The following is a 12,221-nucleotide window of genomic DNA, read 5'->3' as shown; positions in this document are numbered from 1 at the left end:
TATGTAGATCTTGAACCCCAAGTCAGTAGAAAGATACTAAAACCAAAACCTAAATGGCAGTGGGGCCTGGGAGCTGACGATGACAAAAGGTGTGTAATGAAGTGTTGTTGTCATTGTCGTATTTTGCTTAAAGTATAGTGAATTTGATGATACTAGACCTGTGTGGTGTTCAGAATTTCTACCTAAGAGAGAATGTTTGGCTTTAATTTGTCATGCTCTTCTGTGAGGGTAGCAGGTAGACTGAAAATTTAGGAAAGCTGGTTTTCACTTAATTATGAGAAATATAATGTGGTGTAATAATGGGAATAATATGATAGCGTGAACATAATTTGGAATTTGTTGTTTGATAAGTAATAGGTCTGATTTTGATGATTTCTCAGCAGGAGGCATAAAAAGAGGTAATTTTCCCACCATTTGGTGGACCTTTAGAGACGCACATTCTGTCTTTTTGGCAGCAGAGCTGTTCAAATTGCGTTAAAATCAGACCCTCTGTGAGGGGGACAATTCCTGATTCTCACTTGGGGCAACATAGGGAAAGGGGGCATCTCACTGAACTACGAGGGCCTTTGAGTAGGAATCCATAGGGCCTCCCCTGTGGAACAGTGGTTTCCAAAGATCACCCAAGCTTTTTTTTTTTTTTTTTTTTTTTTAATTAGGAAGCATTACCATCAAAAATTTCTCAAATATTTCCTCCTCCTAGAAAAGTACTGTTAAAATTTGAAGAGGCTGCTTCACTCACTACACCAGGAGTCAATCACCTTTTCAGTAGGAGAAGGGAAGTCACCACCCAAACAGAGGCTGAGGGTAGGTAGCCAGTAGCACTATAGCCTTTTTGTAGGCAGCTGAACCCTCGTGGGACAACAGCCCCGTGTGCCTGCTTGTCCTGGTGAGCCCACTGTCATCAGGCCTGGGGACGGGTGTTAGATAAATAGAACCACACTGCTTTGGCCAGCTGCATTCCCATGAAGATTTCTTTCCTCTGTTTTTGTTTCAGTTTCACTTGTTGGGATAAAGAAAGGAAGGTGCTGATGCAGCTTTCAGCAATCAGACAGACTTGTTTATTAAGTTAAGACCATGGGTGACATCTACCCTAGAAACTGGAAAAATACAAAGGGAAATGGAAGGCGTGAGCCTGGATAAATTTGCAGTCCATTGGCAAGACAAGCCACATGTATACAGGAAAGTGCAAATACAAACAGGTGAATACAAACAGGTGCAATCCATTCAGCTGCACTGAGCACAATGACACAGCATTCAGGGAACTCTGGGGAGAGCAGCATGTAGGAAAGTTGGGTGGGGAGAGACTGAATGGTGGCATGGTGTGGAAATGGATGGCAGTTGAAGCTAATTGAAGGTGGATTTGAGGGGTTTAAACTGGACTTGGGATGAGGAGTGAGGGGGCATGAGGCTGAGACGGTGGCTGATAAAGTGGTGATATCCCTGAAGGATGATTCGTGGAAATGCCTCTCAAATGGAGAGATTGTAGATCGAAAGGAAGAAAAGAATTGGAAACTTGTGGAGTCCACAAAGTGAGGTTGGAATGACCCCCAAGCAAGGGAGAAACAGGAGGGTGCACAGAGGGAAACAGGGCCTGAGGCATGGCTGAGCACACAAACTTTGAATTTTGTCTAAAATTCTCTCCTTGATCACATCTCTGTCTGACCCCCTAGCCCTGCTTCTTTCAGCTCTTCTCTACTCCCCCTTACCAACTGCTCAGATCCCACAGAAGTAGGGCCCATGTCTTCTACCCTGTATGATAGGACCTTGAAAATTTGAGATACAGACCCCAAAACTCCAGGGGCAAGCCAGATATCCATCACTGGCCTGGGTTCACCTCACTTTCCTCCATCATGATGTCCCCGAAAGTTCTTTTACGGGGTTTCAGCCTCAGATCTTCCCTTTCCAGAACTCTTTGGGTTTTCTGCTTGCCTAAAACCCCTTCCTTTACATACTCCTATTCTGGGCATCAAGAACTGTTTCTGTGACAACTCCATGCCACCCTAACCCCATCTTCATCCCTGAGCTGTTCTTTGAGTTTGCTTCAAGTCCATTGCTATAAGATTTGGCCTCAAGAGATAGGAGAACACTAGAAGCAGTTTAAATCACCTTCCTGCCTCCTGAACATTGGTACAGAAACAGATTAGGAAAGTCCTACATGCCACACTCTCTACAGCAGCAATACAACCTTCCCAAGACTAATTAATCCCTACCCAACAGGAAGAAACAGCGGCTGCGGGAAGCCAGCAGCTGAAGCCTGAGGGGGTGATGGAGGAGAGGGTTTGAGCAAAGGAAAACAGTTAAATTGACATATTCCTTAAGGTGCCCCCTGGCTGGTCTGGGTAGGGATTAGTTTAGAATGGAGGGTGTCTGTATCCCCAGAGGCAGAGTCCTCCCCCATGGGGGACAGTGGGATCTCCTTAGAAAGGTCCTTGCCATTAGCAACTACTAGGACTTCCTCAGGCCCATCAGTGATTGGGCAGATGGTCAGGGGCTTTTTACCACAGGACCACAGGCAGAAGAAGGGCCGGAGGGGACCAGAGAAAGAGGTGTTGGGAAAAGTATAGATATGGGATCCATCAGTCATGTTGTAGAAGGAGATGTCTCCTGACTCATAGTCCAGGAAAATCCCAACCCGGCGAGGGGGTCCTGCCAATGGGAGAGGGGTCCGGAGTGGGGTGAGAGCCCAGTACCCATTTCCGTACAACTCCACAGCCCAGAACCCATTCTCTGGAGTCATGGGGTCAAATCCTTTTTTCATCACATTCTCCCTACACACCCCAATTGCCCAGTCAGTCCTGTCTCCCACTTCCACCTCCCAGTAATGTCTCCCTGAGATGAAGGCCTCACGACCCAATACACAAGGCCAGGAGTCAAATCTCTCTGGTTTCTCAGGCAGTTTCTGACGGGCATCTTCTAGTCGGACAGATTTTGAGTCCTCATACAGAAAGAGGTGAGGGTGGGCGGTGTCTGGATCCAGAGTCACATCAACTAGAGACAGAGAGAGAGCGAGTCTGAGTATCAGCAGATGGTAGAGGTTACAAGAACCATCACTTCTTCTCCAAAGAAATAGAGCACTGTTCTAGGTGTTGACAGGTTCATCAGGAGGAGAGCTGTTTGGCCTGCTCAGCTGTTTCTATTCCCCTCGTCCGTCCATAGCCACAGGGTGATGTATGTGCTGACTGTCCCCAGTGCCTAATGGGACACTGTCAGAGGGGGCTTGTCTCTAGCCATCTTCCAACAGCCCTCGATGTGCCTCAAGGAAAATGTTGAGGTCATTTTCCATCATCTTTCCTCTCTCTATGCTCATCACTAAAATGTGTTAGTGTTTTTATTTTCAAGTATTGTAGGACTTTGTATCCCTAGGGGCTAGAGCCTCAGAGCCCTTGAGAAGTTCAGAGCCACTGACCTGCATGCAATGTAGCCTTTTTCCATTCTGCAATGAAAGAGAGAGAAAGAGTCATTGATAGGTTTTATAAAAGGAGAGAGAAAACCTTGTGCCTAATGGGACACTGTCAGAGGGGGCTTGTCTCTAGCCATCTTCCAACAGCCCTCGATGTGCCTCAAGGAAAATGTTGAGGTCATTTTCCATCATCTTTCCTCTCTCTATGCTCATCACTAAAATGTGTTAGTGTTTTTATTTTCAAGTATTGTAGGACTTTGTATCCCTAGGGGCTAGAGCCTCAGAGCCCTTGAGAAGTTCAGAGCCACTGACCTGCATGCAATGTAGCCTTTTTCCATTCTGCAATGAAAGAGAGAGAAAGAGTCATTGATAGGTTTTATAAAAGGAGAGAGAAAACCTTGTGGGTGAAATATGACAAAAAGGTAGAACTTACTGAGTTCTTCCAGGAGTTTCTCTGGAAAACAAAAAGAAATACCTTAGTGACCTATTAAAGCGGGCATGAGGGAGGGGACAAAATGGTGTGAGAAACACACAAAGGAGTAATTGTTTAAGTCACGATTACCTGATTACTGAAACACTATCAATAAATGAAGAACAAGGATTACGTCTTTTTTTTCTAAGAAATATACAGGAAGTTTCCACTGACTTGAGATCATATCTTTAATCATTACTGGACAACCGAGTTAAAAGTGAGGATAGAGTCTGGGGGTCAGAAGTGAGTAAACATCATGGCTAATATCTCAGAATTGGTTTTGACTCCCCCCACACCCCAAACTTCTGTTCTTCTTCACATTGGCTATCAGTGAACTCAGGAGCCTTATAACCCCCTCTGGTTTCAGAATTCTAGAATCAAATATCTTCCCATTGGCAGTCGTCCTAAAGGACTTGGATCCAGCTCTACTCGGAAGCACTCCTGCCAAGTAACCTGGGATTCTATGACTTACCTTTAGAACTGAATGTATCCTTCCTCTGTCTGGATCTTTCCTTGTATAGTCTCCAAGTGAAAAATATGGACCCAATTGTGAGAAGTGCTAGGACCATCAAGACGACAGCCACAGCCACCATCCAGGGAGTCAGTCTTGGGAAGAAGGGAGCTAAAACAAAATCCCCAAGAAGAACATTTGCTGAGAAGCTCTGAGTAAGTCCAGCTCTTCTCCTGATTCAAAAGGGGGTTAGAAGAGAGGATGACCTGGACCTCTCCCATTCCACTCATGGCAAAAACAGTCCCTCCAATGCCACTCTAAGCTTTTCAGAAAAATTTTGATCTTAGGTAGAGAGAGCAGAGAAAGAGAGGAATGAACATGAATAAGAGTCATTTTAGGACAGAACGTGTGAAATAAAGAATATAGTAGGCCAATTCATCTTCTTATGGAAATTCCTCCTTAACTATCAATGCAGGATGGGAACCAAGGGGATAAGGGAGGTAAATAAGGAAGGGGAAATGTCACCTCTGTGTGCAAGAGAAGGGGACTCAATGACCAAAGAATAAGGAAATGTTCCTACCTGAACCAGAGGGAACAATGAGAAGATTTGCTTTCCTGACAACCCTGGAAACTTAGAGCTCTAGCATGGGATGAAGAGGAGAGAGGAGGGCAAGGGTAGAAACAGGAGAACTAAGTTAGTCTTCTTGTTTACTCAAGGAGAGATGGCTTTGGATCAGGAAGGCACCCAGGGACAATGCTTCTCTATCTAAGATAATCTCCTAAGATGGAAAATCTGGAATTTCTATGAGATCTAAGTAGAGCTTACACCTTTTGTATCTTTACTCTTCTAGTGAAGTTGGTCCCTCAAGTCAGTGGACAGGAGCTTAGGTGGGGAAAGTAGAAAACTCTTCCACGAGGTCATGGCTGGCCAGGTGCCCCAGGTGATGTGGCCCTGAAGCTGCATCAAATAGGAATCCAGCATTGGTTTTACCAACCTGGTATGGAAATCTCTCCTTCCTTCTCCTGGCCAAGAAGGAGGTTCTGGATACAGCAGGACACATTCTTCATGGAGGTGTCCCTGATGACCACTGAAGCTGTCACAGTGAACAAGCCTTCTTCATCAGGATTCCTGGCCTCTGACATGGATGGAAACTTTTCTCCCTTGGGAGTTCTCCATTGCACCTGGGGCTCTGGGTACCATCCCACTGAGGTGCACTGCAGCCAGATCTCTCCACTTTCTTGAACTTCCATATGGATATGAGGATCAGAGCCCAGAGCTATGGAGAGAGAAACTGGCCTTACTCTTTTAGTGGACACCCTTCTGGGAATTTTATAAATATAGGGCCACATAGTTTGAGAAAGAGAAGCATGAGGGGACTAGGAAGAGAGGAACTCATCTCCATATTTCATTATACAAGGAAACTGAGATATTAATAAGAAGAATTTCATACACCTTATCATAGAGCAATGCCATATTGAGATTTAGTGTATGAAATGTGAGCAAGAGTTTGCTGGGCAGACATGGGGGTGCTTGTCCAGTCAACAGGAACAGGAAGACCAATGGTTGTGATGTGCATTAGTGGTCTAGGCTGGGAGCTCCAGAGACGGGAGAGACCTCTGTGGTTGGAAGTAATACAAGAAGGCTTTAGGGAGGAGGAGAACTAAGATTGGGTATTTAAATATGAAAAGAAAAGGCGTATCCTTGAGGAGAAGGAGGGTTCGAGGTTCTTTGCACTGAGATCACGGCTGACAATTTAAATTTCCTCTATCTGTGATACTGAGTCAGGAATTTTCTTAAATGATTTCAACCTCTTCTTCCCTCACACAATTATGTCTTAACATAAATCAACATAAAGCTGCTTTTCCTGTCTGTTTAGCCTAACTAATTTCTTACAGTTTTACAATGTATAGAAAAACACCAATCTGCAGAGAAGAGTCCTTAAACATGTATCCACAGCTATCGATTTAAATCCATATTCCACGTTTGTGTGTGTATGTCAGAATGCGTATTCTTTTCATGAAAAGGGCTCTCACTTTCAGCAGATTCTCAAAGATGTCTATCACTCATAAGAGGTAATAATGACAGTTTTATGCTATCAAATCTCTAGGGTTTTATAATCAACGTTTAAGATACTTCCCTAAAAAGGAAATATGAATTATGCATGATGCTGTCACAGGGGGCACTGTGTTGTGAGGCAGTGACCCAGATTTCTCCCAAATATTTTTCAAACTTTATCTTTTTTTGAATGCATACACTAAAGGCAATATATTTGTATATTAAATATTTTAGAGAGTCTGAGGTACAGTAATAATATCTTACAAGTATATAATGTCTTTAGAAGTGACAAAACACTTTCTCATATATTGTCTAATTTTATTTCATTCTTGCAAAATCTTGTTTGACAGATACTGCTCCGGTATTACAGCAGGAAACATGGCTCAGAAAGAGATTCGCTTGATGGCATTCACTAGTAAGTGGGAAAGTCAGACCTCCATGCATACGTCCCTCTTGAATGCTTATCATTTTCCTTATTCTTTCACCCTGAATTTGGGCTTGGAGCAAAAACAAAAACAAAAACAAAACCTTTTCTAGGTGGATCAAGAATTTTAACAAGCAGCCATGTTCTATGATCTTAGGAAATCAGTCCTTGGGTACTAATCCATAAACCAGCCTTGAAGTATGTGGAGATGCTCAACACAGCCCTACTGTAATGGTGAAAAACACACACAATTTAAGTGTTCAATTCTGAGACTTGATCAAGTAAATTATGGTGCACTAATAGAAAAGAATGGCATAAAGCCATTACAGCTTATATTTACCTAATTAATAACATGAGGAAATGCTTATCCTATAATTGAGAGGTAGGGGAAGGACATAAATGAAATAAACTTCTACAAGAAAGATAATTCGCTGCTCACCTCTCAACTCAAACCTCCTTCCTACTCATCTCCCACTCTAGGCCTGCCAACCACTTCCAAACTAAAAGAGATTTGGGGGATGAATCTGATGGTTTCCAAAGTAACATATCCATAGGAAAAATTGTATCGCACAGCAATCACCAGAGAAAGTCAAAACTAGTCTACTCACCAGCCACCTTCAGTTGCACAATTGCCTCCTCAAAGCTATCTTCCTGCCTGAAAAAGCATCGGTACTCCCCATCATCAGAGGCCTTGACCCCGTGTATCTTCACAGCAACGCGCCCCGCTGTGACGTTGGTCTTCACCAGCGTGGCTCTCCCCCGGTACTCAGCCATCTGCTCTCCCTCCTGCTCCCGCCCTTCCCGGTGCACGAACACTGCGGGCGAGACTTTCTTCCGAAACCACCGCAGCTCCATGTCTTCGGCACTCACATTTGGAGAGAGATGACAGGGCAGCTCAGCATCTTCCCCAACTATGGCCAAGATGGGCTCCGGAGGTCCAATCACATCGAAGTGAGCTGCCGAAAAGCCAGGAGGGTCAGACAGAATGTGGAGAAGGGAGTTGAGGACTGACATAGACCAGGCTCGCGCCAATGGGCAGAGTTCTCCCACTATTTCGCTTATTCCTAGAACAGCCCGAAGGAGTCCATCTGGACCCCAGCGGAGGTCGCTACTGAGAACCAAATGCGATTGTTTACACTTACTGAGAAATTTCAACCTTGGAGCCCTAAGAGAGAGAGACAGGGAGAGAGAGACAGAGAGGGGAGACCTACCTGAATCCAGCGTGGGCAGCCAGAGGAAAATGAGGGTGATGAGGCAGGAGTTTGGGAAACCTGCCATCTTCAACCTTTCTGGGGCAGCAGGGCACTGGTGTCCTGGAGTCCGTCAGGAGCTTCAACCTAGGAGATGAATGGATACTAGATAACTATGGGTTCTCTAGACACTGTCTCCCCAGTCCTCCCAACAGCTCTTTCCATCTTGAGTTCTCTAGTCATTTGCACCTGGAGCCTTCTCTCCGCCTCCTCCCCAGTGAAGAGTTTCAGTCCCTGCTGCCATCAGCACCCCCCACCCCCCACCCTAAGTTTGGTTAAGCATGTATAAAACAACAAAATGGGCCCGTAAATCCCCAAAGAGATTTAGGAAAAGGGAGTTGTGAGGCATAGTATCCATTAATAGTTGCATATAAATGTACAGATCTTGGAACCACCACCCTGAAAAAACTCTTCTTTCAAACACAGTGATTTTGTATTTGCTTTCAGCAATGATAACAAAGATAAAGCAATGGAGGTAGAGACAGAGACCAGAGGAATAAACTGGGGGAAAGAAGAGGAAAAGGTGGGAGGAGATAGGACAAGAAAGGGGAGCTGAATAGAGTTAAAAGGCTTGAAGAGTAGAAAGCCTGGGATTAGGGAGGAAGGAGCCAGAGGGAGAGAAGATGCCCTCCCGGCTGATGGCTCTCTCAGGGGGCTGAGAGTAATCCCAGATACTGACCTCTGATTTTGGAGGAAAAGACACCAATGAGCCACTGCTACCAAGTGAGAAAGCTGGTTGTGGCCCCAGGGGCCAGAGTTAAAGGCCAGCAGGAGAAGGAAGAGGAAGTGCTCTCAGGAAAGCCTGCCCCCAGGTCCCTGATGTGTTCACTTTGGGAAAAAAAGAGTTTTCTAGAGAGGTAAAAGGTCTGTGTATTTGTGGTCTTCACCTCTGAGATCAGGATATACATTAATGAGCTGGACTAAATAAAAGGACCTAGAGTGAATAAGGAAGAGCATCAGGAAAATGCTGAAATGAGATGTAAGGCCTTGGGCTAGTCAATTTTCACAGCTCAGAGCTTCAGTTCTTTTATCTCTAAATGGGAACATAGTTAATAATACCTTCTTTGAAGAAGTGTTGGGAGGATTAAATGAGATTCAGCACGTAAAGTGTTTAACATATCGTAGGGACTTGGAAGTTGTTATTCTATTATCGTTTACATGGGTTGAAAAACTAAAGGTAGGGTGGGAATGCATGTGTGTGATTCAATTTTCAGGGCCCCAAAGTTGCCTTCCTGCCAAAGCTACCTTCTTGAAAGCAATTCGTGAAACCTGCAATTCCTTTTTTAGGGTTAAACTTCTTATTGTTATGGAAAAGTGAAAAACTAAGGAAAAATATTTTTTCAAAGTAGAAATCATTCATAATGTCGCCAACTAATGAAACCCTCTATTTACATTTTGACAGAATTGATGAGGCTTTTGCATAATTAGAAACATAGTTAATAGCTTCATAATACACTGCAGGTGCCTACATTCCCAAGATTGTGAGACATCTCGGGTTTTTTGCCTATTATAAAGAGTGTATTTTATACATAAGTCTTTGTCTACATCTTTGATAACTTCCTGATAAACTTTCTGATAAATTTCCAGAAATACAGTCCCCAGGTTAAAAGGTATGAGCATATTTGCCAAGGTTCCTTCTTAAAATGTTAATTAACCCTATCACACCGTCAGCAGAAACCTCCTTCTCACCTTATTCTTGCCAGCATTGAGGGTTATTCTTCTTCATCATCACTAATGGGATGGGTGAAATTGATCAAATTATTATTTTACTATGCATTTATATGATGGTGAGGACGATCATTTTTCATATGAACGATTTACTATATCCTGGAAGTGAGCTTTTCAGGCCAATTGCCCATTTTTTTTCCTAGACAGATTCTGATGTTGTTTCTTATCGACCTGGATGAAACTTTTATTTATTTTTATTTTTATTTTTTTTGAGGAAGATTAGCCCTGAGCTAACATCTGCCACCAATCCTCCTCTCTTTTTTCGCTGAGGAAGACTGGCCCTGAGCTAACATCCATCCCCATCTTCCTCTACTTTATATGTGGGACATCTGCCACAGCATGGCTTGCCGAGCAGTGCCATGTCCGCAGCTGGGATCTGAACTGACAAACCCCGGGCCGCCAAAGAGGAATGTACAAACTTAACCGCTGCGCCACCGGGTCAGCCCTGGATGAAACTTTTATAAATTAAAGATGTCAACCTTGTATTATATTTGTGGCCAAAATCCTTCACTGCCGCAGTTTGTACTTTGCTTTTTAAGTGGGACTATGATTAATATGAACAAAAGATAATTGCTCCTGCTGACCCACTGGACTGTCAGAAAAATTTTTCCCAAATGCAAATCTGAACCTTTTGCTTAAAGGACCACTATTTGCTTAAAAATCCCTAAATGTCTCCTTAGCGACTCCAGCACCAAGTTCAGTCACCTTAATCTGGTCAAGAAAATGCTGTAGTATCTAGCGGTCTCCCTGCTTCTGTCCCCTCTCAGCCTCTTCTCCCTCCCCTCCAAGGGCCTATCCACCTATGAGCAGAATTTGGAAAGAGATGTCATTGTCTCAACCCACAACACGCTTTCAGGCCTCTAGGTAGTAGGGCTTGTCTCTCCTCTTCCTACAGTATTCTGCTGCTTCTTGTCTGCTTGACAAACTCCTGTCCTTCCTTCCAAAGCTCATTGAAGGGCAAACTCTTCCAGAGGCAAGCAGATGTGACCTCACTTCTAGGGCTTCCCCTTCTTTCACTTACGGCACCTCACTGTGAGCCCATGCAAGCACCCTAACCAGAGGGACTTCAGGAAGGAGCTTCCCAGCACTGCCCCACTCACCTGAGAAACACCTTTGAAGTCTTGGGTCTTATCTACAAATTGAAAGTAAGTTAAAGCATTTTACTTCATTATTTATGATATTTGTTTAAATATGACTTTGGATAGCCTGTTCCCCCTCCAAATGAAACCAGCTCTCCAGGAGGTAGGCCAGGTTTATCCTGTGCTACGGATAACTTCCTGGTCCCTCTCTGCTGGCACACGCTTGACCCGAGTCCTACTCTGAGAAGCGGATGTGTTTATTTTTGTCTATTGTTTCCAAGTCTATCTTCCTCTCTTAAACTGAGTTCTTTGAGTTTGTACTCTGACTTCTTGTCAGCATATAGACGGAAATAGAATTTGCAACTTAAATCAAACCAACTGGTTCTTGGCCTTCCTAGTTTGAAATGCTCCTGCCTCATTCTCAACTCACCACTGAGTTTGCCTTCCAAAAATATTGCCTATAATTGGTTTCCTCTCCTCAATCCACTTTGATTAGACTTCTGTCCTCTGCTCTACATTGTCAAAAAAAATTCCATGGGAGATTTTTTTCAGGAAAAAAAGAGCTTTTACTTGTATCCAAGGAAGTTAGACTGAAAAGAAAGGAGCCAGGAAATAGAGAGCAAATGGTATTTAGAACTCATGCTATTATGTGGCAGCCACAGTTTTGATTGCATCACACATGAGTCATTTCGACAGAAACCAAAGGCAGGATCTCCGAATTTTCCAGGCCCAGTCAGGGAGCAGAGATTCTAGATGCCCTGCCTCTCATGGCTCCCATTGTTTGTGAATCGCCTTTGTGATGTGGGGCTGCTAATGAGGAAGTTCCTGCTATTCCCAGGCCCACTGGAGAATAGAAACACAAAGTTTTCCTCTTAGACACGAAAATCATTTGGGCTGAGGAATGTGATGTGCTCCATATGAGAGCAAATCTAATGGCAAAATGTCAGGGCTTCCCCCGACTCCGCTTTTTCACCACACGTGGTTCAAATTTCTGAATATTGTAGACAAGTCAAATCCAATGGCTACTCTCAACCTCATTTTGCTTGACCTTCATCAGCATGTTACTGAGGCAACCACTCGCTCCTTTTCTTTCTAAAATTAGTTTTTAATTTGTCAAAGCAGTGTGTACAAAGAGTTTTTTAAAATCCAAATAGTATAAAGAGTTTTCCCAAAAACTGCAGTCCCACTTCCATCCTATCATTCCCCAGAAACAGCCTCTTCAAATGCTCTATTGTTTTATCTGGTATTTATCTAGATATTTCTCAAGACAATAATGTATTTATGTTGCTATTTCTTGATATATTCATTTTTAAATATTGCTTTTCAATGCCCTATCAATTAAATCAATGATAGTTAATTTT

The 12,221-nt window shown here is 43.6% G+C and overlaps 1 protein-coding gene across 2 annotated transcripts; it reads right to left on the bottom strand.

Moving 5' to 3' along the window:
* Window positions 1-1,035: 1,035 nt before the first annotated feature.
* Window positions 1,036-7,877, bottom strand: BTN1A1 (butyrophilin subfamily 1 member A1). Of its 2 annotated transcripts, XM_070585160.1 has the most exons (7): window positions 7,412-7,877; window positions 5,319-5,600; window positions 4,345-4,494; window positions 3,834-3,854; window positions 3,713-3,739; window positions 3,407-3,433; window positions 1,036-2,988 (listed from the first exon to the last, which is right to left on the bottom strand). In XM_070585160.1, exons 1-7 carry the CDS (start codon window positions 7,815-7,817, stop codon window positions 2,315-2,317), a joined length of 1,587 nt encoding a protein of 528 aa, XP_070441261.1. In that variant the 5' UTR covers window positions 7,818-7,877; the 3' UTR covers window positions 1,036-2,314. The 2 variants fall into 2 exon arrangements, with proteins under 2 accessions (XP_070441261.1, XP_070441262.1); XM_070585161.1 differs by lacking the exon at window positions 3,407-3,433.
* Between the last annotated feature and the right edge of the window lie 4,344 nt (window positions 7,878-12,221).

The sequence above is a fragment of the Equus przewalskii genome, chromosome 19 (genome assembly GCF_037783145.1).
Source record: "Equus przewalskii isolate Varuska chromosome 19, EquPr2, whole genome shotgun sequence".
NCBI lineage: Eukaryota > Metazoa > Chordata > Mammalia > Perissodactyla > Equidae > Equus > Equus przewalskii.
Note: the sequence above shows the minus strand (reverse complement) of the source record. Positions and strands in the feature narration are given on the sequence as shown.